General features: G+C 41.4%; 1 protein-coding gene across 1 annotated transcript in view; it reads right to left on the bottom strand.

The window, feature by feature from the left end:
- LOC103534487 (zinc finger RNA-binding protein-like) overlaps window positions 1-27,366 on the bottom strand; it is a 65,141-nt gene that overhangs the window by 25,061 nt on the left and 12,714 nt on the right. The window contains exons 4-14 of the mRNA XM_030468298.1: window positions 23,037-23,175; window positions 22,076-22,294; window positions 20,545-20,792; window positions 19,366-19,557; window positions 15,509-15,797; window positions 14,384-14,574; window positions 11,369-11,488; window positions 4,330-4,475; window positions 3,792-3,954; window positions 1,908-2,113; window positions 1,516-1,666 (exon numbers count right to left, since the gene is read on the bottom strand). Coding sequence (XP_030324158.1) covers window positions 1,516-1,666; window positions 1,908-2,113; window positions 3,792-3,954; window positions 4,330-4,475; window positions 11,369-11,488; window positions 14,384-14,574; window positions 15,509-15,797; window positions 19,366-19,557; window positions 20,545-20,792; window positions 22,076-22,294; window positions 23,037-23,175 — 2,064 coding nt within the window. The remainder of the gene's footprint in view (window positions 1-1,515; window positions 1,667-1,907; window positions 2,114-3,791; window positions 3,955-4,329; window positions 4,476-11,368; window positions 11,489-14,383; window positions 14,575-15,508; window positions 15,798-19,365; window positions 19,558-20,544; window positions 20,793-22,075; window positions 22,295-23,036; window positions 23,176-27,366) is intronic.

The raw sequence follows: 27,366 nt of genomic DNA, 5'->3' as shown, positions 1-27,366 counted from the left end.
GGACAAGCTTGGAAAAAATGGACTGGTTGAATCGATGAACTGAGGCCAATTGCATGAGGCTTGACAAGGCCAAGTGCCAGATCTTGCATTTCAGTCACAACATCACCAGGCAATGCTACAGGCTTGGGAAAGAGTGGATGGAAAGCTGCCTGGCAGAGAAGGGCCTGGGGGTGTGGGTTGACACCTGGATGAATATGAGCCAGCCAAGGCCACCAGCATCCTGGCCTGCATCAGGAATAGTGTGGCCAGCAGAAGGGAAGTGATTGTGCCTCTGTACTCAGCACTGGTGAGGCCTCATTTCTGGGCCCCTCACTACAAGAAAGAAATTGACTTGCTGGAGAGAGTTCAGAGATTGGCAACCAAGCTGGTGAAGGGTCTGGAGAACAAGTCCTATGAGAGGCTGAGGGAACTGGGAATGTTTAGTTTAGAGAAGAGGAGGCTGAGGGGAGACCTTACTGCTCTCTACAACTACCTGAAAGGAGGTTGTCGGGAGGTGGGTGCTGTCCTCTTCTCTCAAGTGAACAATGATAGGACCAGAGCAAATGGTCTGAAGCTGCACCAGGGGAGATTTAGACTAGATATAAGGAAGAATTTCTTTACTGAGAGAGTAGTTAGGTCCAAAGAGTTGTGTTAAACGGAGTTAAATCTGGATGGTGGCCAGTCACAAGTGGTGTCCCCCAGGGCTCAGTGTTGGGGCATTTTTAATGATGATTTGGATGAGGGGATAGAGTGCACCCTCAGTAAGTTTGCAGATGACACTAAGCTGGGTGGAAGTGTCCATCTGCTTGAGGGTAGGGAGGCTCGACAGAGGGATCTAGATAGGATTGATGGATGGGCCAAGGCCAATTCTACAAGTTTCAACAAGGCCAAATGTTGGGTCCTGCACTTTGGCAACAACAACCCCCACCAGTGCTACAGGCTTGGGGAGGAATGGCTGGAGAGCTGCCCAGCAGAGAGGGACCTGGGGGTGCTGACTGACAGCTGTCTGAACATGAGCCAGCAGTGTGCCCAGGTGGCCAAGGCGGCTAATGGCATCCTGGCCTGTATCAGGAACAGTGTGACCAGCAGGACCAGGGAGGTGATCTTACCCTTGTACTCAGCTGTTGTGGAACAGGTTGCCCAAGGAAGTTGTGGCTGCCCCCTCCCTGGAAGTGTTCAAGGACAGGTTGGATGGGGCCTCGAGCAACCTGGTCTAGTGGAACATGTCCCTGCTCATGCAGGGGGGTTGGAACTAGATGATCTTTTAAGGTCCCTTCTAACCCTATCCTTTCTATGATTCTATGATACTATACCATTATCTTGAACACCTAGACACTTCTATGGACACAATAATCAGAAAACAAAACATGTAGCATAGTTCCTGAATTCAGACAGAAACACTCAGAAAATGAAAACAAACCGAACCAGAGCTATGAAATGCAGCACAGTCAGACCTGCAGACATTTATTTGACTCAAGGACATATTTTCACAGTATCTTAAAAAAATTCAAATCAAAAAATCTAAATTCTACTTACTGCAAGTTGTTTAGGAAGACTTTCAGCAATACAACTGAGTAACATCTTTGAAGGCTTCTCAGCACATAACAAAACAAGACTGACATTTCTGTCTCCACGGAGTAATAAACCTTTAGCCAAAACGCCTACCCGCAAAACTCCTTTCAAAGCTCTGTGAATTATAGTTAGAAGTTGCATTTAAAATAATATCAAAACCATGAAATTAATCCTGAAGATAGAAGAGTGAAATAAAATAGGGAGTATTCCATATATTCTTGAGGCCATAGTAACATATGCCATATAAAGACGCAAAGAAAACAGAATCCCTGGATGTGCTGATAGTGCAAGTAAAAACATAAAATTACTTCATAAACAAGTGACAAAATTCTTAAAAAATAACAATTAAAAAATACCTGTCTTTACTGCCATCTTTTTTGTCATCTCCTTCTTTGCTCTTGATTTTTTCATGGTCAGACATGTTGTCAGAAACAAGTTTCAAAGCACGCTCAGTAATAGAAACAATTTTTTGGACTGCTTGAAGTTCCTCCTCTGTTGGATATATAGCTGCATGCTTGGTCATCACATAGCGGTCATCAGAGGAGTCAGGACGGCGTAGAGGCTAGACAGATGAAAAAGTACATTTCTGAAATTTGGGTACACTTTCAAGTTCACAGATGATATGTGACCAAAAACTAAACATGTGGCTAGAATATTCAAACCTCCAATAATTGAAATGTAACAAAACATGAACTGAAGTGTCCTTAATAATTTACACTGGTCAAAATCGATTATTTCTGAAAAAACATGAAATATAAAAAAAATAATCAATTTTATGAAATCCTAGGGTCAAAAGTACCTCCCCAACATAATTATCTAGTGTCTTCCTGTTAAGTAGGAAATACTGGCATACTGCTTCAAAATAAAATAGCCATGATTGCTTTCATAGAGTCACAGAAGAATTCAAATAGGAAGGGACCTTGGGAGGTCCTCTATTCTAACCTCCTGTGCAAACCATGGTCAGCTATAAGACCACATGATATTGCTCAGGGCTTTATTCAGTCAGTTCTTGAAAACTGCCAAAGATGGAAGATGCACATCATCTGTGTGAAAAAAAAATTCTTATATTCAGTCTGTCTGAACCTCTTGTCTCAGCTTAAGCTGGTTGTATCTCATTCCCTCACAACCATAAAGAGCTTGGCTCCATTGACTTTATAATGCACAGGGTATTAGAAGGCTATTACATCCCATTGAAGCTCTTGTCTTCTCCAGACTGAATAAGTCCAGATCCTTTAAGTCTCTCCTCACAGGGCAAGCACTCCAGACCCCTGACCATCCCAATAGCCTACCACTGAACCTGCTATGGTTCATCAGTATCTTTCTTGTACTAGAATGTACAAAACTCAATGAAGTATTGTACTTTGTGTCTAATGAAAGATAACCATTTCCCTTTGTCTACTGATTATGCTCCTATTAATATCACCCTGAATGCTGTTTGCCTTCCTTGCTGCCAGGGCACACAGCTGGCTCAAGGTCAGCTTGCTATCTGCCAAGAACCCCAGGTCTCTTTCAGCAAGGCTGCTACCCAGCCTGTCACTCCTCAGCCCCTCGGTGCAAGGGGTTATACCTTCCCAAGTGCAGCATTAGGCATTTGTTCTTGCAGAATTCCATAAAGTTCCTGTTAGTCCATTCCTCCAGTCTGCTTAGGTCCCTCTGGATGGCAGCCCTCCCCTCAAAGGTTCAACTGTTCTCTCCACCATGAACGGATTCAGTTTTGTGTCAAATGCAAACCTGATGAGTGTGCACTTACTTCACTGCCTTTCAGATCATTGATAAAGTGCTAATGAGACAAATCCCAAGATAAACCCATGTAGTACTGCACTTGATACTGACCTCCAGAAAGAGTACAACCCCAACAACAACCATTATCCTCTGGGACTGACAATCCAACCACTTCTTATCCATACATTTGAACACAGTTAAATAAGTAAAGTATAACACAATTAAATAAAATAAAAAGTAGTACACAAATCCAGAGTGATTTGTATTTCAGAAGAAATAATTTTTGTCTTCAAGGCATCCTTTTGTCATATAAGTATACTTATTTTCAAAGACAGGTCCATCTACACAGTTTCAATAATAATTTTTTTCTTCACTTTTCCAAATTCTTTATTAAGAAACACCAGAAAAAACTGGAGTAGCAATTAATAATTTATAGTTCTTAACTGTGCCTCCTGGGAAGTATGATTTTAATTTAATGTTTTTTCTTCCCTCCTCCTTCTCCAAGTTTAGACACTCACAGATGGTCCTTGGGACTGAAGAGGCATTCCTGGTCTAACTCCCAGCAGGCCTAGAGGTCCCAGAGGACCATGAGGATATCCTCCATCTGGTATTCTGCGACGGTCATCCCAGTGATGCTGCTCTTCCTCCATTCTCCTCCAGTACATGTCCTCTTCATATCGCCTGAAGTGCAATAAAAGTATTCCCTTAACATAGCAGTTAATACTTCCAACCATTCTAAATAACTTATTGGATGTCCTCACAAACTCATTCTAACAGTCATGAGCAAATACCAGTGAACTCCAGAGGGTAAATAAAACAAATGGTTATTTTGAAAGTGGGTCTCAGTTTATAGCAAATGATTCTAGAGGGATTGAACACTAACAACAAAAACCAAATAAAAAACCCAGAGGGATAAGGACAACTCAATTCAAAACAAGACAGTACAGAGTTCCCAAAACAAGTATTCAAAATAAGCATAAGTAACAGAAGCAGAGTTCAGTTTAGATAATCTGACTGTAGCTTTATCTCATTCACTGATAAAACTTAATTCATTACCTCATTTCCATCCTCCAGCGTTCTTCTTCTTCTCGCCTTCTCCAGCATTCTTCTTTCTGCATCTGTTTCCTCATCTTCTCTTCTTGAATTTTTCTTGCTCGAATACTAGGCTTTACTTCTACCTGTAAGTCTGGGTTTACTTTTTTCTAGTTCAGAAAAATAATGAATGAAATGTTGGTTTGCCTCTTGTCATCTCAGGGTTACGGAGTTCTGGCATGTTTAACAGACACTATTGGTGTACGATACAATCAAAGGTGAGTAAAGTGCAGTTTTAGAATTGTACAGAATTAATAGGTGAAGAAAAAAACAACAAAAAAAAGGTAAACTTGGTATGATGCGTATGGGATGGAATACTCTGGCCAATTTTGATCATTTGTCTTTTCCATTCCTCCCGAAAGGAGAGTCGCAGGTGTGACCCCTTTGCTCCCTTTCTCTTTCCAGACCATAAGACTGTCCTGCTTTGGGCCAGGATAAAGGTGATTTTCTGTCTTGTACTTTTGCTTTCAGCTAAGTCTCTTGTAAGTAGCTGCACTTGTTGAAATTAACAGCAAGTTTCTCAGTGTCTGCTTCTAGGACTGATAACACTCCATGTTTATAGTTACTGCTAGAGACTAGCATGCAGAGCCAAGGACACTGCTCAGCTCTGAGGAACATTTTACCCTCCAGAAGGAAGAAAGAGGTCCCACTTGCAGCCCTCCTTTGGGGAGGAAGGGACAAGATAGATGTCAGAATTGACCAAACAGAGTATTCCATCCCATACACGTCATACTCAGTATAAATTTGAGGGATCACAAGAGATTTCCAGCTTCCAGGCTTCCAGCTTCTGGCCTCCTGCCCTTCCTGCTTCCCTTTCTTCACCCGTTCCCTGTTTTCCTTCACCCGGCATCCTGGGAGGATTCCGTCCATTCGGCTGCCTGTGGTTCTGATCTGTGCCAGCCCATATCTGTGTGTTCCTGCCTCCAGTTCCCGACTGCTACCGACTCCAGTAGTCCAGCCTGGACTTTCCCAGGGCTGCCCTGCAGCCTTGGTGGTGACATGAGAGTTATTGGGGGAAAAGGGGGGAAGGAACATGGTATCCATTTTCCTGTATATTTGTATATATTTAGTAATTTTTCTTATTTATCATTACTGTTTCATTAAAGTTGTATAGTTCAGTTTCCAACCCTTAAGTCTCTCTCCCTTATTCTCTCTTTCTTTATCAGGGAGGAGAGAGAGATTAATAGAGAGCGTCTGTTACTTGGTTTAAATGCCGGGCCAGTGTTAAACCGTGACAGATTTATTGGCGCCCAACGTGGGGCTCGAGCTAATTGGCTCAAGTCCAGTTCAAATTGTGACTAATTTGCCTGTATAGTTTGAATTCCAACTCCAGTGGAAGAATGGCTTTGCTGAGCTGGAATCAGACCTTGTTCTTTGGAAATTTCACAGGGTTGGAGATTAAACCAAACGTGCCATACCTTTGGTATTCAGGGTATGTGATATGTATATTCGCAGCTGGAATTGCTGTTACTATATGTTTTTTTTCGTAAGAGCTGCTTAAGAACCATCGTTGCACTATGGTCCTCAATATTGATGCATATCATGGTGCATGGTGCAGTAGTCTTTCATACAGAGATAAATAACTTGGTTGGTAATTACACTGCCAGTTTCAATTTGGGAAATTATAACATTCCATCGTATTTCGGGCTGACTCCACCAGATTTTAGTAGCAATAGCATTTCATTTCTCAATCTTGTGGTGGGTGTTGTTAATTTTTCTCATATATTGGTGAGGAGTAAGACAAAAAACACAGTCATGAGACTGAGCATGCCTTTTTGGAGGCCGAGAGTTGCTGTTCGGAGAGTGAGAGCTGCTCCTCGTACAGAGAGCACCCCCACTCCTGCCTCCGCAGCCGCTTCTTGCCTCCCCTCACGCAAGGGCACAACTGAGATACGGCAGGCCAGCATCGCCAGTGTTTCTGCTACAGCTGCAGCTGCTGTCTCTGCCCCCACAGATGCTGCTGCTGCTAAGAAAGTGAGCCCTGCTGCTGCTACTGCTGCAGACACCACAGCCTCTCCCCCTCAGCCCACACAGCTACTTAATACAGAGCATCTGTTATTTGGTTTAATTGACAGGCCAGTGTTAAACTGTGACAGATTTATTGGCGCCCAACGTGGGGCCCAAGCTAATTGGATCGAGTCCAGTTCAAATTTTGACTAATTTGCCTGAATTGTTTGAATTCCAGCTCCAGTGGGAGGATACCAGTATGGCTTTGCTGAGTGGGAATCAGACCTTTTTCTCTGGAAATTTCACAGAGTTGGAGATTAAACCAGTTGTGCTATACCTTTGGTGCTCAGGGTATGTGATATGTGGTTTTGCAGCTGGAACGAGTGTTAATGGTTTTAATAAGCACTGCTTGAGAAAAGTAGTTGTGATATGGTCTGCAATACTAATATACAGTGCAGTACATGGTGCAGTGGTGTTTCATACAAGGATTAAAAACTTTGTTGGTAATTACATTTTAAGCTTTAACTTGAGGAAATATACCACTCTTGGGCTGAGTTCACCGGATTCTAGTCAAAATGGCAATATGATTATTATAGTTTTGAATCTCCTTCTTGTTGTGTTCGATGTTTCTCAGATGTGTGTATGTATTCTCATATGTTATCATATGTTGGTGAGGAGTAAGACAACTACAATTAGGGGAACAAGAACACCTGGTACCTTCCCCCCCTCAAGCAAGGGCTCAACTCAAATACATCAGCGAGCATTGCCAGCTTATCTGCTACAGCTGCAGCTGCTTCCTCCACCCCCACAGACGCTGTTGCTGTTCAAAAAGTGAACCCTGCTGCTGCTGCTACTGCTGCAGACACCACAGCCTCTCCCCCTCAGCCCACACAGTTACTTGTTGACCTTGTAACTAGGAGAAAAGGAAAACAATGGAAATCAGAAATGAGCCTTAACCCTTCCAGCTCTGAATGAGATGACCAGGTGATAGAGGAAATAGAGGATACCGTCTCTCCTTGTAGAGCAGCTAGAGAAGAGTGAGCTGAGGAGGACTCAGACTCAGAATCTGCTCAGTCCTATTCCATGAAGGACTTGCGTAGTCTGAGAAAAGACTACAGCCGTTTTGCAGGTGAACCACTTCTCACTTGGCTACTCGGATGCTGGAAGGATGGGGCTGCTACCATAACATTAACTCAGAGGGAAGCCAGGCAGTTGGGATCCCTGGCCAAAGATGGAGGTATTGATCGGGCATTTGGGGAAAAGGCTGGAACCACCAGCCTATGGAAACGACTCTTGTCAGCTGTAAGGGAGAGATAACCCTATAAAGGGGAAATAGGCTGCCCACAGATCAAAGCAGCCACACTTGAAAAAGCTATCAGGTATCTGGAAGAATTGGCTGTACGAGATGTGATCTATAATGATGAAAACATTGAAGATCCTTATCACATGCCATGCCCTAATCCTATGTTGCAAAGGTTTGTGCATGCTGCACCACCACCTTTTAACCATACTCTATCAGTAAAGCTATGGGTTCCTGCAGATGTGGAGGGAACTGTGGGTGATGTAATTAAAACAGCACAAGAATGTGAAGATGCTGTCACAGCCCCTTGACGGGCCTGGGTCTCAGCTCAGCTTTAAAGAAAACAACTGAGAAATTGCATTCACCTGTTTTTCCTCAGACAGAAGGAGGACGCCGCATTGCAGCCATTAAGAGGAGATGCCCTCTTATGAGACGGAATCGAGAGAAACAGAATTCAGTAAGAGGAACCCTATGGGCACTACTGTGTGAGTATGGAGAGGACATTAAAAAAGTGGGATCAGAAACCTACTGCTGTCCTAGAGGAGCAAGTATGTAAGTTGCTGAGTAAGACGAAGGCAAAAGGAGGTCCTTCTAAAAAGATGGCTGCTCAAGTCTCCACTGTGGAGTTACCCAATTCAAATATGCTGGTGACTCAAGATCCCTGTACATCAGGTGTGAGTACTGGGGAGGCAAACTCCAGTAATGCACGTACTGACAATATTGGATGTGCTCAAGCTTAGTGGTGCCCTGCCTCCAGCCAGGTGGAGGAGAGGGACAACCGAAATTATTGGATTGTGTGCATTCGATGGCCTGGCACATTAGAGCCACAAAAGTATAAAGCCTTGGTGGACACTGGTGCACAGTGCACCCTAATGCCATCGCATCAGAAAGGGAGAGAATCCATCACTATTTCTGGAGTGACAGGGGGATCTAAAGAACTGACTACTGTAAAGGCTGATGTGAGCCTCACTGGAATAAAGTGGCATAAACACCCAATAGTGACTGGTCCAGATGCTCCATGCATCCTTGGCATAGACTACCTCAAGGGAGGTGATTTCAAGGACCCGAAAGGGTACCGCTGGTCCTTTGGTACTGCAGCTTTTAAGACTGAGAATGCAGAATGGCTGCATGCTTTGTTTGGCTTTTCAGATAAATCCTTTGTAGTGGGGTTGCTGAGAACTATAAACCAGTGGGTGCCAATTGCTACTTCAATAGTGTATCGAAGACAATATCGCGTCAACAGAGATGCTGTGATCCCCATTCACAAGCTGATCCGGCAACTAGAAAGCCAAGAAGTGATCAGCAGGACTCACTCACCCTTCAACAGTCCTGTATGGCCAGTGAAAAAGCCTAATGGAGAGTGGAGGCTGACAGTGGACTATCGTGCCTTGAATGAGGTTACACCACCACTAAGTGCTGCTGTGTCGGACATACTAGAACTTCAGTATGAGCTGGAGTCAAAGGCAGCCAGGTGGTATGCTACTATTGACATTGCCAATGCCTTTTTTGCTATTCCTATAGCACCTGAATGCAGGCCACAGTTTGCTTTCACCTGGAGAGGTGTCCAGTACACTTGGAATCGACTGCCCCAGGGGTGGAAACACAGTCCTACTGTTGGGAAACTGTCTGGAAGAAAACAGACATGAGCAATCCTGACTATTTTGCTTTAGCTAGAGTAAGGTAAGGGCCTTGAGGCCCAGTTTCAAGGTTACTGAAAGATGAGCTATGGGAAAAGATAAGGGAGCTGGCAACAGAAAAAGTAGAATAGCAAAGTAATGAGGTAGCCAACAGAAGTTCTGTGAGACCAGGATTTGTGGCCAAGTTATAGCCACCTGAGAGATATCGTTATATAAACAAGGGTTCTGTAGTGGAACAAAGCAATCAGATGCCTCTGATTACCGAGAAGTGGGTGTGAGCCGGTATCAAATCCACCTGTGCCCAATTAGGGCAGGCCCCCTATTGAGCATGTGCAAGACCAGGGGGCAAATAAAATGTGAAAATCACAGCCACAGACTAGCTCACCCTTAAGCACTGTATTACCTTTATTGTGCCACTAGCGCTCATCGCCTCCAAGGTGAGGCTCTCGTGGCGCAGCTGGTTAAGACCCAGTACTACAATGCCGAAAGCCCCGGGTTCGAGACTCCACAGAGTGTTCCATCTAAAGCGAGTGTGAATTGTTAATAGACGACTTTACATTAACTATATTGGTGACTACATGTCGTCCTTAAGCCTCCGCGGATTTTTTCCACATCCTGCCGTCTGCCATAGACTGATCCATGATACCTTGGAAAAGGGTGGAGCTCCAGAACATCTACAATACATCGATGACATCATTGTGTGGGGTGACACAGCAAAGGAAGTCTACGAGAAAGGTAAGAAGATAATTGAAATCCTTCTAGACGCTGGTTTTGCTATTAAAAGGAGCAAGGTCAAGGGACCTGTGCAAGAGATACAGTTTCTGGGGGTTAAGTGGCAAAATGGACATCGCCACATCCCAATGGACGTAATTAACAAAATAACAGCTATGGCCCCACCAACTACCAAAAAGGAAACTCAGTCCTTCTTAGGAACTGTTGGTTTCTGGAGGATGCATATTCCTGCTTATAATCAGATTCTGAAACCTCTCTATGAGGGTACCTGGAAGAAGAAAGACTTTAAATGGGGCTCAGAACAACAAGCTGCTTTTGAAAGTATTAAACAGGAGATTGTGCAGGTAATGGCCCTTGGACCAATTCGAACAGGGCCAGACATTAAAAATGTGCTTTACACCGGAGATGGAGGTGATGGTCCTCCATGGAGCCTCTGGCAGAAAGCTCCAGGAGAGACTCGAGGCCGACCTCTAGGATTTTGGGGTTGAAACTACAAAGGCTCCGAAGCCAACTACACAGCCACTGAAAAAGAGATACTGGCTGCATACGAAGGAGTTAGGGCTGCTTTAGAAGTGATTGGTACTGAAGCACAGCTCCTCCTAGTGCCACGATTACCTGTACTGGGTTTTATGTACACAGGTAGAGAATCTTCCATTCATCATGCTACCGATGCTACCTGGAGTAAATGGATTGCTTTACTCTCACAGAGAGCTAGGATAGGAAGACTCGATCGTCCAGGAATTGTAGAAGCAATAACACACTGGCCAGAAGGCACAAACTTTGGAATGCCATCAGAAAAAGTGGTAAAACGGGCTGAAGAAGCCCCACCATATGACCAACTACCAGACAATGAGAAAAAATATCCTCTTTTCACTGATGGATCCTGTCGTCTGGTAGGAGGCCATCGAAGTTGGAAAGTTGCCATATGGAATCCTCAGAACCGAGCAGTGGCCTTAGTTCTGCATACCATTCTCTAGCTGTAGCTACAAATGTGAAGTGCTATGAGACCTAGAAGGAGACACTGACTGAGAAACTTGATGTTAATTTCATCAAGTGCAGCTACGCAGGAGAGACTTCGCTGACAGTACAATTACAAGACAGAAAATTCGTTCTATCCTGGCCCAAACCAGGACAATGGTTTATCCTTCCAAAAACATTGAGAACTACTATTTTACAGTATTTGAAATGAATGGTAAACTACATAAAGCACCTACTGTTGTTTGCATATGTTTTACACAATTTTAACATTTCATAGTTTGCCTAAAAGCCATGTTCAAAATGTTTAAAAGTACCTACTTTTGACTAGTTTTTAAATGTAAAAATGTGTAATCAATCAGCTGACATCTGGTGTATCTTCAGATAAGAAGCATTTAGCATTTCTACTAACCTTATACTGAAGTCTGTGCCGCCTCCCTTTTAAGTGCATCTCCTTGGCATTAGGATCATTAAAACTGCATTCACAAAGTTTACAGTGAAAGCGGATCACCTTTCCTTCATCATTTCTTACCTGGAAAATAAAGTTATAACATATTTGGCTTTTTTATTAATTAAAAAACCCAAAACAACAACACACCAAAGCTGATGGAAAAATTAATCTAATTCAGTGACAGTGGATAATGTCTACCCATCTCAAAACACACTAAAAAGTTCACACAGTAACTGAAACAAGGCAAAATAGAACTTCAGTTCTGACAGACACACCATTGTGTTTGGTAATGAACAAAGTTCTTCCATTCCAAAGAGTACACAGTTTTAAAGTTGAGCCTGAATATATTGAGTTGAATAATTACAAACTTGCAAATGATGAAAAATTTATAGACTTCATTTATCTCATGCTGTCCACATGAAGAATGCCCCACTGAGCATAAAAGAAACATTTACAAGCCTTTGCAGGTTCAATGCCTTGTCACTATTATCTTCAAGGAGGACCCAGGGAACTACAGGCCAGTCATCCTCATTTTAATCCTTGGGAAGGTGTTAGAGCATCTCATTCTGGAAAGCATTTCCAGGCACATTAAGGACAAGAAAATCATCAGTAGTCAGCGTGGCTTCACAAAGGGGAAGTCATGCTTCATCAACTTGATAAACTTCTACAATGAAATGACTGGCCTGGTAGATGAGGGGAGAGCAGTTAATAGTGTCTACCTGGACTTGAGGAAGGCCTTTGACAGTATCATATATCCTCATAGAGAAGCTGTTGATGTATGGGCTGGATAAGCATATAGTGAGCAGGTTGAATGGCAAGGCCCAGAGGGTGGTGATCAGTAGAACCAGTTGGAGGCCAGTAACTAGCAGTGTACGCCAGGGCTGTAGCGTCACAAAAAGAATAATTGTCTCAAAAAAGCCACCCTGACAAAATGGACATTGTGCTTGGGTGGGAGGCCTCATTCGATAAGCCACCTGGACTCTGTTCTCACAGAGAGAACCTCATTTCTGTAACCACTCTGATAATCAGTGCCCTTTTCTCACAAGAAGCCCTCATTTTGGTTGTCATCCTGATAAACAGGGCCCTCGTCTCACAAGAACAGCCCCTACTTCAGTGGTTATCCTGATAAGATGAACACTGGCCTTGCAAGGGGAGTCCCTCTTTGACAGCCACCCTGATAGGCAGGACACTGTCCTTATTCAGTAAGGGACAGGGGCAGGCAAGCTGTACCCAGTGGAGGCAGAGTGCTATCTTGTGTATGCCCCGTGTAAAGCCACTGAAGAGGGCATGTGCAGATATGGGTTACTGCCCAGTCATCTCGTACAGAGGGGCCCAAGTGAACACCTGGCTGCACAAGATACGCCAAGGTGGGGTCAGGTGGCATAAAAGAGGCACACTCAAAACACTGGGTACGTGCCCAGCATCCAAGGACCACAACTTCCTACCAAAATTATCGCTGCATCCAAGGGTGGTGATATCTTCCCTATCATTATCTTTATCTCTCTCTCTCTCTCTGTATCTCTGTTTCTAACCTTATCTCGGCACATGAAGGCAACATAGTGAATAAATCTGTTAAGTTTTACAACTGGTTGATTTGTTAAGCTTTGTTATTTGTAACGTTGTCTTGACAATTTTCTTAGGTTTTGCTATTCTGAAATCTGTTGCATTGAAAGTACCATTTTGCTAAATTTTGCTATTTGTAATCGATTGCTTTGAAAGTACCATCTAATTCTGCTAGATGTAATCTGACATATTTATAAACTTACTCACTTTTAAGTAAAGTTGTGTTTTTATACAAACCTCCTGGGTAATAACCTTACTCCTAGAGTACTGTGCAGAGAATTCCCAAACTTAGTCTCGCTGAATGGTTGTTAAAAGAGATTAATTAATAGAGGAGGATTGGGCCCAGCCACACCTAGGCTCCTCTCTGAAGGAGTTCAGAAAGCAAGGGGGTCCAGTCTGAATCTCCCTGGGTGGACCCCCACTCTGGGAAACTCTACCCATACCCGCTCTGTGGGATGTGATATTTGGTTTGGGCCCCCACTTCTGGGGAGCCATGCTCACTTTGTGAGACATGACAGCACCACACCCAACTTGTGGGTTGTGTCATGGGTAAATACTGGGTCCAGCCCTATTTAATATCTTCATTAATGATTTGGATGATGGGGCAGAACATATCCCTCAGCAAGTTTGCTGATGACATAAAACTGGGAGCAGTAGCTGATGTGCCAGTGGACTGTGCTGCCACCATAAAAGATCTCAACAGTCTGGAGAAATGGGCTGATGGGAACCTTGTGAAGTTCAACAGGGGAAAGTGCAAAGTCCAGCACCTGGGGAGGAACAACCCCATGTACCAATATATGCTGGAGGCCATCCAACTGGAAAGCAGATTGGCAGAAAAGTACCTGGGGGAGATTTGGTGAACACCAAGTTGAACCTGAGCCAACAACATACTCTTGTGGCAAAGGCAGCAAATGGCATCCTGGGCTGCATTAGGCATTGCCAGCAGGCTAAGGGAGATGATCCTCTCTAACCCAGCACTGGTGAGGCCACACCTGGAGTCCTGTGTCCAGTTCTGGGCTACTCAGTGCAAGAGAGACATAGAAATACTGGAGAGAGTCCAATGAAACTAAAATGATGAAGGGACTGGAGCCTCTCTTCTATGAGGAAAGGCTGAGAGAGGTGGGACTGTTTAGCCTAGATAAGAGAAGGCTTGGGGGGGATCTTAATATATATATATAAATACCTGAAGGGAGGGTACAAAGAGGAAAGAGTGATGCCCAGTGACAGGACCAGAGGCAATGAACACAAAAAAAAACCATGGGAGGTTCTCTGCAGGAATACCGTTTGGTTTTGTTTGTTTGGGGTTATTTTGTGTGTGGGTTTTTTTGGTGTTTGTTTGGTTTGGGTTATTTACACATTGAATTAATTTTCACTAAAATATTTAAAAAATAATCCACATTTTCATATCAATACCTCCTCCACATAGTCATGGCCAACTGGCTGGACATCACTTTGCAAGGCAGCAAGAGTTGTAGGAGTCACTGATTCAGCTGCTGTGTCTGGTTTTACTTCCTGTGTTTGCACTGTAGTAGCAGTTATTTTAACACTTTCAGCTGATTTAATTTCTTCCAGTTTACTTTCTGCTGTCTGAAGCTTATTACCACCTACAAATCAAAGAAGTTAAATTGTTAAATTTTACAAAATGAGAATATGATTACACATTATGTGCAATGTCAAGACACTATTTGCAAGTATCATTTTTGGGGGCAAATTATTATCAGTATTTTAAAATTAGTTAAAACTTAAACATATTTTAATACAATTAAAGTTTTATTTAAACAAGCTTAACAATAAGTTATTTAAACACTTATTTTTTTTATTTTAACAAGAAAAACTTTTGCTTTATATAGTTGCAATTTTCATAATTCATTTTCATGCTTTTCTTAGAGAAGATAAGACTGAATGGGAACAACTCAGCAAGTATATTTTAATCATCTCACTTTTTGTCATCAAATTATATTTTTCTTTGTAAAAGGATCCAAAAGAGAACTTCAAAACCTTAGAATGTTTTTACTAACAAAGGTAGTATAATCTCATTGTTGTAACTGTGTAGGTCTTTCCTTCAAGAGCAGGATAGTTTATTGTTGAACAACTGCTTCCTGTCTCATAAATGTTTGTCATGCTTATTTTAAAAGTTTCCACTGTTAGATTTTCACTGTTACAAGGATATTTCAGTTGCCCAGTTATCAACTGCCAACCTATTTCAAGTTGCCTTAACAGCCCAGGCTGTAAACGGAAATTAGGACTGATTGGACTACAAACTGCAATACTCCAACAGCTACTACAGAAGAAACCAAAGGAGGGAGGCTTCTTATGAAGGTGGGAGAAGCCTCCAAAAGAGATCAGGTGGAGAAACCACCATAAATTATGAAGCAAAATTTCTATATACATACAATTTTCACTTATTAATGATTTTCTTAAACACAACAGAGCTACTCATCCATAAAGTTAACTAAATACATTTGCATTTGTTGCAATAAGCTCTTAAAAATATAGAATAGGTTAGGTTTCAAAATAAAGACTGACTTCTGTACTTGCCAACAAAGTTTATTTTCGGTGTAGATATTTTCTTTACAGCTACATTAGCAGTGGTTGAAGATGCTTTGTTGTTGGACGCTGTGTTAAGTGGTATGCTTGTTGTGGGAGTAAGAATTTTTACTGCAGAGGATGCAACAGAGGAGTTCACAGTACTGCTGCTAGTTGCTATATTTGAAGCCGAGGCAATTGTTTTGGAAGCAGATGTGGATGTTGAGGAAGTAGCTTGGGTAATTACATTTGGTTCAGTTGAAGGAATGGGTTTACCAAGTTTTGTGTGCAACTTTACTACCTATAAGAACAAAGAGAAATTAATCTTATGATCTCTCTGAGATAACTATAAAAATGAACTTGTTATAGGTTATGGAAACTTTAACAGAAACCTCAATATCACTAAAAAAGTAATACAATAAATCAATATAACACAATATAGAAGAGGCATATTTCAGAGGTCTTTAGTATCTCATAGAAAGCGAAGAGGTAAATGCTTTGAGTCCTTTGAGATTTCAGTTTTACACTGATGACAATCTAAATTAGCATTAGTTAATGACTATCTACAAAGAAGAGAAAGTGACATCCAAATATATAAAGATAATATATACCATACTCCATATACCTTTAGAGTTACCAAAAAATTTAATAGCTCAACTTATTAATAAAAGAAAGAACACTAGGTAAGTCTGTCTAAATTATAACTTTTGTTCTTGTACTAACAAAAAATAATATTGGGAAAATTGTTTTAAGTTTACTATGATATTTATTTAATAGCACTGATGTTACTGATGCCACTTTTTATGGTGTTCTGAAGTATAAAGGGGTATAAAAGCTGAATATGAATACCTTATCTCCTACTGATATTAACCTTTCCAGAGTTACGAGGAAAATCTGTAACATCTAAGCACACATTCTACACTGCCATTCCATTTACTATTGTATGGCCAAATTTAAAACACGGGTCATAAGGGTTCACAGTGCACTCTACAGTCTTTATTCCACAAAGCCCACCTAACTGCACCCAGACAGTAGGGAAAGCACGCTTACCATAACTCTTCCAAACATACTCATTTTTAAGTCTACTACAGGACATTGTTCCTTGCTCTCATATGCCAATTTCCTTTGCAAGAAATACCAAAAAGTGATACATAATAATCCCATCCCTTAGCACTGACTCAACTTACAGTATCTCAAAGGGCACTGAGAGCTTCACAGCACCAGACAAATAAGAATGTCAAGAAAAGTCTTGAAGAGTTAGGGAGCACAAGCATGCTACTGCATGCACTCATTGATGCTTTTCCTCATCTTACTCTACACCTTCTTCCTACAATTTACATACTTTCCCCAATACATCTGCTTCTCATTGATGCCACAACAATATTTTTCCCCCTTCTTCCCAACAAGGCCCTTCTAATAGAGAGCTTAAAGATAATCATAGAATGCCAGGTTGGAAGGGACCTCAAGGATCATCTGGTCCAATCTTTCTAAGTAGGAACACAGTTTAGATGAGATGGCCCAGCACCCTGTCAAGCTGAGTCTTAAAAGTGTCCAGTGTTGGGGAATCCACCACCTCCCTGTGGAGATTATTCCAAAGTCCCAACTGTTCTCATAGTGAAAAATTTTCTTCTGATGTCCAATTATTATTTCCCCAAAGTAAATTGCACCCATTAACTCTAAAAAGGGAATCACCATCTTCTTGGTAGCCACCCTTTAAGTACTGGAACACAGCAATAATATCTCCCCTAAGCCTTCCTCTTTACTCAGTACATCTGTAGTCTGCACCGGTGAGGCCACACCTCAAATAGTGTGTTCAGTTTTGGGTCCCTCACTACAACAAGGACTCAGTTTTGGGTCCCTCACTACAATAAGGACATTGAGTTGCTGGAGCATGTTCAAAGAAGAGCAACAAAGCTGGTGAAGGGTTTGGAGCATGTATCTTATGAGAAGTGGTTGAGGGAACTGAGGTTGTTTATAGTCTACAGAAGAGAAGGCTGAGGGGAGATCTTATTGCTCTCTACAACTACCTGAAAGAAGGTTGTAGGGAGGTAGGTGTGGGTCTCTTCTCCCAAGTTACAAGTGATAGGATGAAAAGAAATGGCATCAAGTTGTGCTAGGGGAGGTTCAGATTGGATATTAGGAAAAATTTCTTGACGGAAAGAGTGGCAAGGAGTTGGCTTAGGCTGCCATAGGGCAATAGGCTGCCCAGGGAGGTAGTGGAGTCACTGTCCCTGGAGGTGTTCAAAAAGCGTGTGGACATACCACTTAAGGACATGGTTTAGTTGGCTGGTGGTGTTGGGTTGACAGTTGGATTTGATGATCTTAAAGGTCCTTTCCAGCCTTAATGATTTTATGATTCTTTTCTCAAGGATGAACAAACCCAAGTTCTTTCAGCCTTTTCTCATAAGGCAGGCTTCCTAGTTCTTTTATCATCTTTGTGGTCCTTCTCTGGACCCTCTACAGCCTATCCACATATTTTTTGTATAGCAGGAACCAGAACTGAACACAGTATTCCAATTGTGACCTGAAAAACGCTGAGTAGAGTGGGATGATGACTTCTTTATCTCTGCTGATGATGCCCTTGTTAATGCAGCCCAGCATCCTCTTGGCTTTCTTTGCCCTTGCAGCACACTGTTCGCTCATATTGAGCGTGTTATCCACTGAGACCCCCAGGTCCCTTTCCACAGAAATGCTTTTCAGCCAGGTAGATCCCAGCCTGTACTGCACTCCTGAATTATGTTTTCCTAAGTGCAAGACTGTACACTTGTCCCCATTGAACTTCATAAGGTTCTTGTTAGCCCACTCTTCCAGCCTGTCCAGGTCTTCCTGAAGGGTAGCTCTCCCTTCTGGAGTGTCAACCTCCCCACTCATTTTGGTGTCATCTGCAAACTTCATCAGGGTGCACTTGATCCCAACATCCAGATCACCTATAAGGATATTAAACAGCATTGGGCCTAATATTAATCCCTGGGGGGACCCCGCTTGTGACTGGTTGCCAGTTTGAGAAATAACTATTTACTATCATCCTCTGGGTACAGCCTGTCGGCCAGTACCCTGCCCACCACACAAACCACTTGTCTAGGCCCTAACGTGTCAGTTTCTCTAGGAGGAGGCTGTGGGGGACCATGTCAAAAGCCTTGGAGAAGTCCAGGTAGACAATGTCCACCACTTGCCCTGCATCAACTGAATGGGTTACTTTGTCATAGAAGGCGATCAGGTTTGTCAAGCAAAATGGTGAATCCATGTTGGCTTTTCCCAATCATGTGCTTCATTTGACTTGTGACAGTCCTCAGGAAAATTCATTCCATAACTTTCCCAGGGACCGGCTGCATTTAGCTGGGTCATCCTCTGAATCCTTCTTGTAGATGGGGGTGACATGAGCCTTCTTCCAGTCTTCTGGGACATCCCCTGATCTCCATGACTTCTTGAAGATTATGGAGAGTAGCCTCACAATGACATCAGCCAGTTCTTTTAACATCCTCAGGTGTATGGCATCAGGACCCATCAATTTGTTCAGGTCAAGCTACTGTAATAATTCACATACCAACTCTTTCTTCACTGACGGTGGGTCAGTGATTGTATGGATTTTTATTTTCATAGTCTGGGGCCCAATAGCACTGATAAAGACAGAGGTGAAGAAAGTATTGAGAACCTCTGCCTTTTAAGCGTTGTTGGGGTCTTGTTCACTTCTCCTGTTTAACAGTAGGCAAATATTCTTCTTTTGTAACAAAAAGCAGAACTAAACATCTTTAAACAAAACCATCCTAATTATATTGTTTCTGTGTATTTTCTCCTCTCTAAGATGAGAAAAAATGATGTAAGGAAATATACAACTGACTTGTATAGCAAGGACAAGAGAAAGTTCTTACTTTCTGATGCTTGGCTCCACGGATATGGGCAGCATAAGCATCTGCTCCTGTACAAGATACATCACAAAGCTCACAGCGCAACTGATTCTGAGTTCCACGAGCAGAAGTGATGCTGTTATTGGTGTTCTGGGAAGCTTTTAATGCTGCTTCTTTCTTTTTGTGTTTCTGGCCTTCTAAGTGTTCTTTATAAGTCTGTTTAAATAAACAATACACACATAATAAGATGTCTTTGTACTGCTCATTTATCATTCATGTGAATACATGTAATATAGAACATAGCATAAATCACATTCTTTTTATGAGAAATACTTTCTATACTGAACATTTCTTTCGTATGACATGTTCTAAGGTATCAGCAGGCCACTTTTAAAGAATTTTTCCTCGCCATCAGTATTACACTTTGAGGTAGTACAATACGGTCTTTTCTCCTCTACTTTCTCTCTTCCTCAATCAAGTACTGGTCAAGAGATATTACCATTGAAAGTTTAATTAGATCAGAAAACTGCATCTCAGTTGCAGTTTCCTGCATTGCATTGAATTATTTTTGATTCTGAAATTTCCTCAAACTGCAAGACCACAGTTATTAAATGTATCCAGAGAAATAAAAAAATACATTCAAAAGAAGTTGGCACATAAATAAAACTGTACTGAAAATGAAATACAGAAGTTGATATTTGTTCCTATACCAACACCGGCAATCTATATAGCAGACAAGGTGAGAAATAATGACAAATTTACCTAAAGTGTAAGAACTGTTTTGCTACACGCACTAACATTCTACATGAATTGATAATCTACTTTTTATGCACTTGTACCCACTGTGAAACTGAACTAGGATGCTGGAATACAATGAAAAGTAAATTTTCAGGCTTACCATTTACAAAGTTTGGAAAAAAATTATTTACTAATTTTGCTATGCTAAAAAAGTAAATAAAATTCAAAAGTTTAAAATACGTCTGGAGTCCAAAACACAGCTGAAGCTTCTCTGTACAAGGTAATAGGATGCATCTTTTTGTCTTCTCATAGGACCTCTTTCTATAATAGCACACATTTTAATTTAATTATTCCTTTAATAAAAACATAGAATCGGGTCTTTAAAAATATTCTTAAAGGGGTCATTTTTTGAGTTAAAAAAATTATGACTGAAGCATATAGCAGAATATTATATAATACAAGTACCTGTGGTCCAGCACAGCTGATCTTACAAACATCACAGTAGTGAATCTGGGGTGGTTTGGGAGGTTGCTTTGGTTTCAGTTGCTTATTTTGGAATGGTGCCTTTTTAGCAAAGGTGGTCCCTGTCCAAGCAGCTGTTGCAGCAGCAGCAGCAGCTGCTGCCGCTGCCTGTTTCTGCTGCTGCTGCTGCTGGTGGTAATAAGACGATGCAGCTGAATACACTGCAGCTTCATAGCCAGAATAAGAGGTACCTCAAAGATCAAAATAAAATAAATGTTATATCACTGTACATCATGTATCAATTGCATAATACACTAATTCCAAGCTTGTTGCATAATAGAGTTGGGGGGAAGAGGGCAGGATATAAATGATTTATTGACATCTTGTTAGGCAGTCTGAATTTTTCTTTATATGTTTCACAGGACACAAATATATAGCATACCATTTGTATCAGGAATGTATTTGATTTCAGACAAATCTTTGCAGACACACAGTTATGTTAGATATATGAAAGCATCCCTAAAGAATATGTGAAATTTCCTAGTACCTCTGGTAAGAGAGTATGATGTAACTAGAATTTTATTAAAAGATTTATCAAAGGCCCCTTGAAGTAAGCAGTCTTCCAGAATCAAATTTACTGATAAAGTTTCAAATGAAAAGGACAGATATTATGTAAGACGGGGAAAAAAACATGATGAGAAAAGACAGAATGGCTAGTGCTATTATATTCTATTTCAGTGATCTAAATTGTTTTAGAGCAGAGGCTGCTCGTGTGATAAAACCTCTGCAGCATACCCTGTCTACACACCCCTTAATTTCTAGTATCTAAGTTGAATAAATGAAGGAAACTGGGCTTTCATACCTTTGAGCCAGTTTTCCCATAAAATTTCTACACCTACCAGTTCAACTATTTTAATCCTCTGATCAGGCTCTGTTGCAAGGTAGTCTTAAAATACCTTTTTAAATAGAAAACAAAACAAAACAAAAATTCAAGGTAGCTATAATATGCCAGTTGATTACCATCTGGCCATAAAGTTAACAACTTTTCACCTTTACCTGCTTTTTGTATTTTTAATGTTTGAAGGAAAGTTGTTTTTTTAATACCCCTTCTCCTCCCGTTTTGAGTCAAGACTACCCAAACTTACAAGATTTATATTGTACTGCTCCTCCTTGTCTCTGTAACTGCTGTTTGATGGCATCATTCTCCCAATTTCCCTGGGTTATATTTGTGTGGATGTGTTTCCTTATTTTTTCTATCCCCCACATTTTCTCTCTAAACCTTACAGTAAGTCACAAAACACCATGCATGTAGCAATGCCAATGCTTTGTATATTCAAAATGTAACAAAATAGGCACATAAAACATCAAACTTCTTTTAAAGATACATCAAAATATTTTGCCATTATGATGATTTAACTGGTTGATACTTCTCAGTACACTATAATTGAACACAAACTGCTAAGATTCTTCCTATTTAAATCCTTTCTTGTAACAATTGCAAAGAACCCAGCAACATAATATGCAAGTTTCTTACCAGAGTATGTAACTGCTGTTGTACTGTAAGTTGCACTTTGAGTATAAGATGGAACAACAGTAGCTGCAGCTGCTACTGGCTGCACAGTAGAGGATACTGGATATATAGAAAATGTAGTTGTTGCTGGACTTGGGGTTGCAGGCTTTATAGCTGTCACTTGTCGTGTTTGCTGGGCTTGGGTATACTGAGTTGCCCCTTGGCTATATCCTGCTTTTGGAGCTAATTAGGATAGAAATTAGAAGCGTACAAACATTGATATATTTTAGTTCACTTAAATGCAAACCACATTAATTGATACTTCATGATAAGCTCGGGAATTAACACATACATGGTTTTTGGTTTAGTTTGGTTGTTTTCTGCTTTTTTTATACCTTTTTTTTTACAGTAATGGTTACACACTGCTTACCATATATCACACAAATGTTTAACTGTGTCGCAGTTCACACTAGTAAGCCTCAGATTTATCTACGCATTTTAACTGTGCTGCCATGTTTTTAAACAATCTTTTTGTTCAATCGTTTTACTAGAGTACACTAAACCAAATCACATCTAAGCTTTCCTATTATTCCTAATTAAATTAAAAAAATTAAATAGGGTAGCATTCATGATACCAATAATTAAAAGATCTACAGACATTAAGTAACTAAAGAATTAAAAAAAAGTCTTCCTAACCAAGTTATCATCTGAACCCACCACTGACTTTTTGAACCTACTTCAGCAAAAGTTTGCCTAGAAGTATGTTTTGAGTGTATTTAATAACAATCCAAACCTCAAAGATAGATACTGATGAAAATATCACAATAATGTTCAAGTTCTAAATGCGTTAAATTTTTCTACACATTGGGAGGGATTACATGTCAAAACTACAAAAAAAAAAAAAAAAAAAAAAAGTAAGGTATTAAAGTAGTACACAGACTGTGTATAATGACAGGAGTTTGCCCAAACCAGGACAGCCACTCACCTGTCTGGTAGTATGATTCAGCTACTGAAGGTTGAGGCTGGGCAGCAGCAGCCACAGCAGTTGCTGTTGGTTGTTGATAGTATTGTTTGCTGTCGTAAGCTACAGCTGGGGCAGTAGATCGAACATAAGAATAGGAATCCTAAAAATTCAAAAAAGAAAAACCAGCAAATTTCTACTTAAGTATATATCTGGAGTAATAAAAATCACTAGAAAAGATTTTTCTTCTACTAAAATAGAATTTTTAAAATATTCAAAGATAAAGAATATACTAATATGCATTGAAGAAATTAAATTGATGTTTACAGGTACTTCAGTCCTGAAGACAATCCTGATGGTCTTTTTCAGATTTAATATAGCAAATAACCACATGCTGTTCAATCACATCCTCTTCCAAATTATTTTTGTTACCAAAAAACAAGTATTCTCACTAGTTTTTCATAATGACTGTACCAGACTACATTCCTGTAAAATATGAAGGAAAAAACCACCACAAATCTCCAGAAACCACAATAAATTCACAAGTTTACAAACATGACCCTTTACTGTCCTTAAAAAATACTTTTATTGGTTATATTTTTTAGAGTATGAAAGTGATACTTTTAAAGCCTTCTTTATTTTTTGGTGTATTAACTATTCAATTGGGGAACTATATCTAGTTTATAAGGGCAAGGCAAATAGCCCATTGACATCTTCAGAACTCAGGAGATGGCTAGTAAGTTTAGAAGACGAGGGCTTGGAAGACAATATATGCATATATATATTCTCCTATCCTCACATTAATAGTAAGGCTTATTTAGTTGATCAACTGGGGTAGCAAGACATGAACATTAGATGAAATGCACTAATGTATTTTTTTATTATTATTTCAAAGAAATATAACAATAAAATATCTTTAACATCCAACCTGTGCAAAGTAGAACTATTTTTCTTTAATTTAGGGGACTCTTCTATGTCTGAATAAATCTAATAACTGACTAGTTTAATGACCTCATAATTATGAGTAAACATGCTACTGGAAAGACCCCTGCATTTCAATTCATTACCAGGTGTAAAAAATTATAAAAGCCATACAAAGGAATTTATAGCATACAGCAACAGTACAGTCCTTTTAAACATACAAAAATATTAATTAGAACCTAGATAATGCCTTGATATTTTACGACTGATAAGGTGAAGAACTGTTACAAGGGACATACTATTTCAAAATGTCCTCTTATAGTAAATGCACATTTTTACTATGAGACACACCATAAGAGTTTGATAACTCTTGTGCATAACCACAACAGCCTAGAAATATCCACTGAAGACTAAAATAAACTAATGTAGTAAAAAAAGCAAATAAATAATAATACAAATACAGAAGATAATTCCCATAGGAAACTACCTGGCCTAATTGAAACCAACAGTCTAGGGTTACTGATGTGTATATATGCTTGCATTGTGTGAAGTCTGCTGCCTCCCTGTGGCCAGGATAAGGGATGTCACGAGTAAACTTCCAACCCTGGTGAGGCCTTCCGATTACTACCCACTCTTGGTGTTCCAGGTGGGTAGTGATGAATTGGTGTCAAGAACTACAAAAGCAATCACGAGAGACTTCAGGGCCCTGGGACAACTAGTTAAGGGATCAGGCATGCAAGTTGTGTTCTCCTCAATCCCTCTCATGACAACGATGGATGAGGAAACTAGCAGGAAGATCAAACAGGTTAATTCATGGCTTAGGGGCTACTGTCAACAGCAGGGCTTCGGGTTCTTTAATCATAGATCAATTAATATTTCACCAAGCCTGCTGGCAAAAGATGGGGTACACCTATCTCAGCATGGGAAAAGGATCTTCTCTTAGGAGTTAGAAGCCCTCATTGAGAGGGCTTTAAACTAGACTTGAAGGGGGAGGGGGATAAAGCCAGGCTCACTGAGGGCAAGCCTAGGGATGGCCTTCCATCTGCCATCACATTCAAGGTAGGAATCGGTAATAAAAGGGGTGTAGTTGGGTTTGTGCCAGGGTTGCAATGTACAAGTCTGAATGAAGACCAGAAAGACTCCCATTCCCCTAGGGTGGGGTCTGCAGGCCCAACCCACAACCTGGAATGCCTGTACACAAATGTACTTAGCATGGGGAACAAACAGGAAGAGTTAGACATCTATGTGAGGTCAAGGGGCTATGATCTAGTGGCAATTTCTGAGACATGGTGGGACAGCTCACATGACTTGAATGTGGTCATGGATGGTTATGTCCTTTTTAGGAAAGACAGAGTAGCAAGGCGAGGTAGGGAAGTTGCTCTTTACATAAGAGAGCAACTTGAAAGTATTGAGTTCTGTCCAGGGGTAGATAAGGAGCAAGTTGAGAGTTTGTGGGTTAGAATTAAGGGGCAGGTTAATGTGGGGGATACTGTGGTGGGTGTCTATTACAGGCCACCTGAGCAAAATGAGGAAGTTGATGAGGCCTTCTACAGGCAGCTGGTAGCAGCCTCACTATCACAGGCCCTGGTTCTCATGGGAGATCTTAACTACCCAGATATTGCTGGGAGGCCTACTCAGCCAGCTATTCACAGTCCAGGAGGTTCCTCTAGTGCACTGATGATAACTTCTTGATGCAATTGGTGGAGAAGCCAACTAGGAGTGGAGCATCACTGGATCTTGTCCTAACCAAAAAGGAGGGCCTGGCTGAAGCAGTGAAGGTTGAGGGCAGCCTTGGCTGCAGTGACCATAAGATGGTGGAGTTCAAGATCTTATGTGGTAGAAACAGGATTCCAAGTAGAATCACAACCCTGAACTTCAGAAAGGCCAACTTTGCCCTCTTTAAACAATTGCTGGGGGAAATTGTATGGGACAGGGTAGTAGAAGGTAAAGGGGCTCAATATGGTTGATTAAAATTCAAGGACCACTTCTTCCGAGCTCAAGACTGATGCATCCCAATGGGAAGGAAATTAAGAAAGGGAACTAGGAGACCAGTATGGTTGAACAGGGAACTGCTAGGTAAACTCAAATGGAAGAAGACAACCTACAGATTGTGGAAGGAAGGGCTGGCCACTTGGAAGGAAGATAAGACTGTTTTCCGAGAATGCAGAGAGGCAACTAGGAAAGCTAAAGCCTCCTTGGAATTAAACCTTGCGAGAGGGGTTAAGGACAACAGGAAGGGCTTCCTCAAGTACATAGCAGATAAAACTAACACTAGAGGCAATGAAGGCCCAAAGCTGAATGAGGTTGGTGCCCTGGTAACAGAGGATACAAAGAAGGCGGAATTGCTAAACACCTTCTTTGCCTTTGTGTATACTGCTGGAGGTGGATGGATTATGGCAGAGCAGTGGACATAGTCTATCTTGATTTCAGGAAGGCATTTGACACCGTCTCCCACAGCATCCTTGAAGCTAAACTGAAGACGTGTGGCCTGGATGATTGGGTAGTGAGGTAGACCGGGAGCTGGTTGAGGGACAGAAGCCAGAGAGTTGTAGTCAATGGGACGGGGTCTACTTGGAAGTCTGTTTCTAGTGGAGTCCCTCAAGGGTCAGTACTGGGTCCAGTACTATTCAATATATTTATTGATGACCTGGATGAGGGAATAGAGTGTACTATCAGCAAGTTTGCTGATGACACAAAACTGGGTGGAGTGGCTGACACCCCAGAAGGCTGTGCTGCCATTCAGAGGGACCTAGACAGACTGGAGAGTTGGGCAGGGACAAATTTAATGTATTACAACAAGGGCAAGTGTAAAGTCTTGCATCTGGGAAAGAACAACCCCAGATACCAGTATAGGTTGGGGAAAAAACTATTGGAGAGCAGCATAGGTGAAAGGGGCCTGGAGGTGCTGATGGATGGAAGGATGACCACGAGCCAACAATGTGCCCTTGTGGCCAAGAAGGCCAATGGCATCCTGGGGTGCATTAGAAGGGGCATGGCTAGTAGGTCGAGAGATGTTCTCCTCCCCCTCTTCTCTGCCCTGGTGAGGCTGCATCTGGAATACTGTGTCCAGTTCAGGGCCCCTCAGTTCCAGAAGGACAGGGAACTGCTTGAACAAGTCTAGCACTGAGCAACTAAGATGATTAAGGGAGTGGAACATCTCCCTTACGAGGAAAGACTGAGGGATCTGGGTCTCTTCAGCTTGGAGAAGAGGAGAATGAGGGGTGACCTCATCAATGTTTATAAATATATAAAGGGCGAGTGTCAGGAGGACAGAGTCAAGCTTTTCTCAGGGGTGACTAACAATAGGACAAGAGGCAATGGTTATAAACCGGAGCATAGGCGGTTCCATATAAATATTAGGAAGAATTTTTTCACTGTGAGGGTGACAGGGCACTGGAACAGGCTGCCCAGGGAGCTTGTGGAGTCTCCTTAC

This window comes from Calypte anna, chromosome W, assembly GCF_003957555.1.
Source record: "Calypte anna isolate BGI_N300 chromosome W, bCalAnn1_v1.p, whole genome shotgun sequence".
In the NCBI taxonomy this organism is placed as follows: Eukaryota; Metazoa; Chordata; class Aves; order Apodiformes; family Trochilidae; genus Calypte; species Calypte anna.
This window is presented reverse-complemented; position numbering and strand designations above follow the sequence as displayed.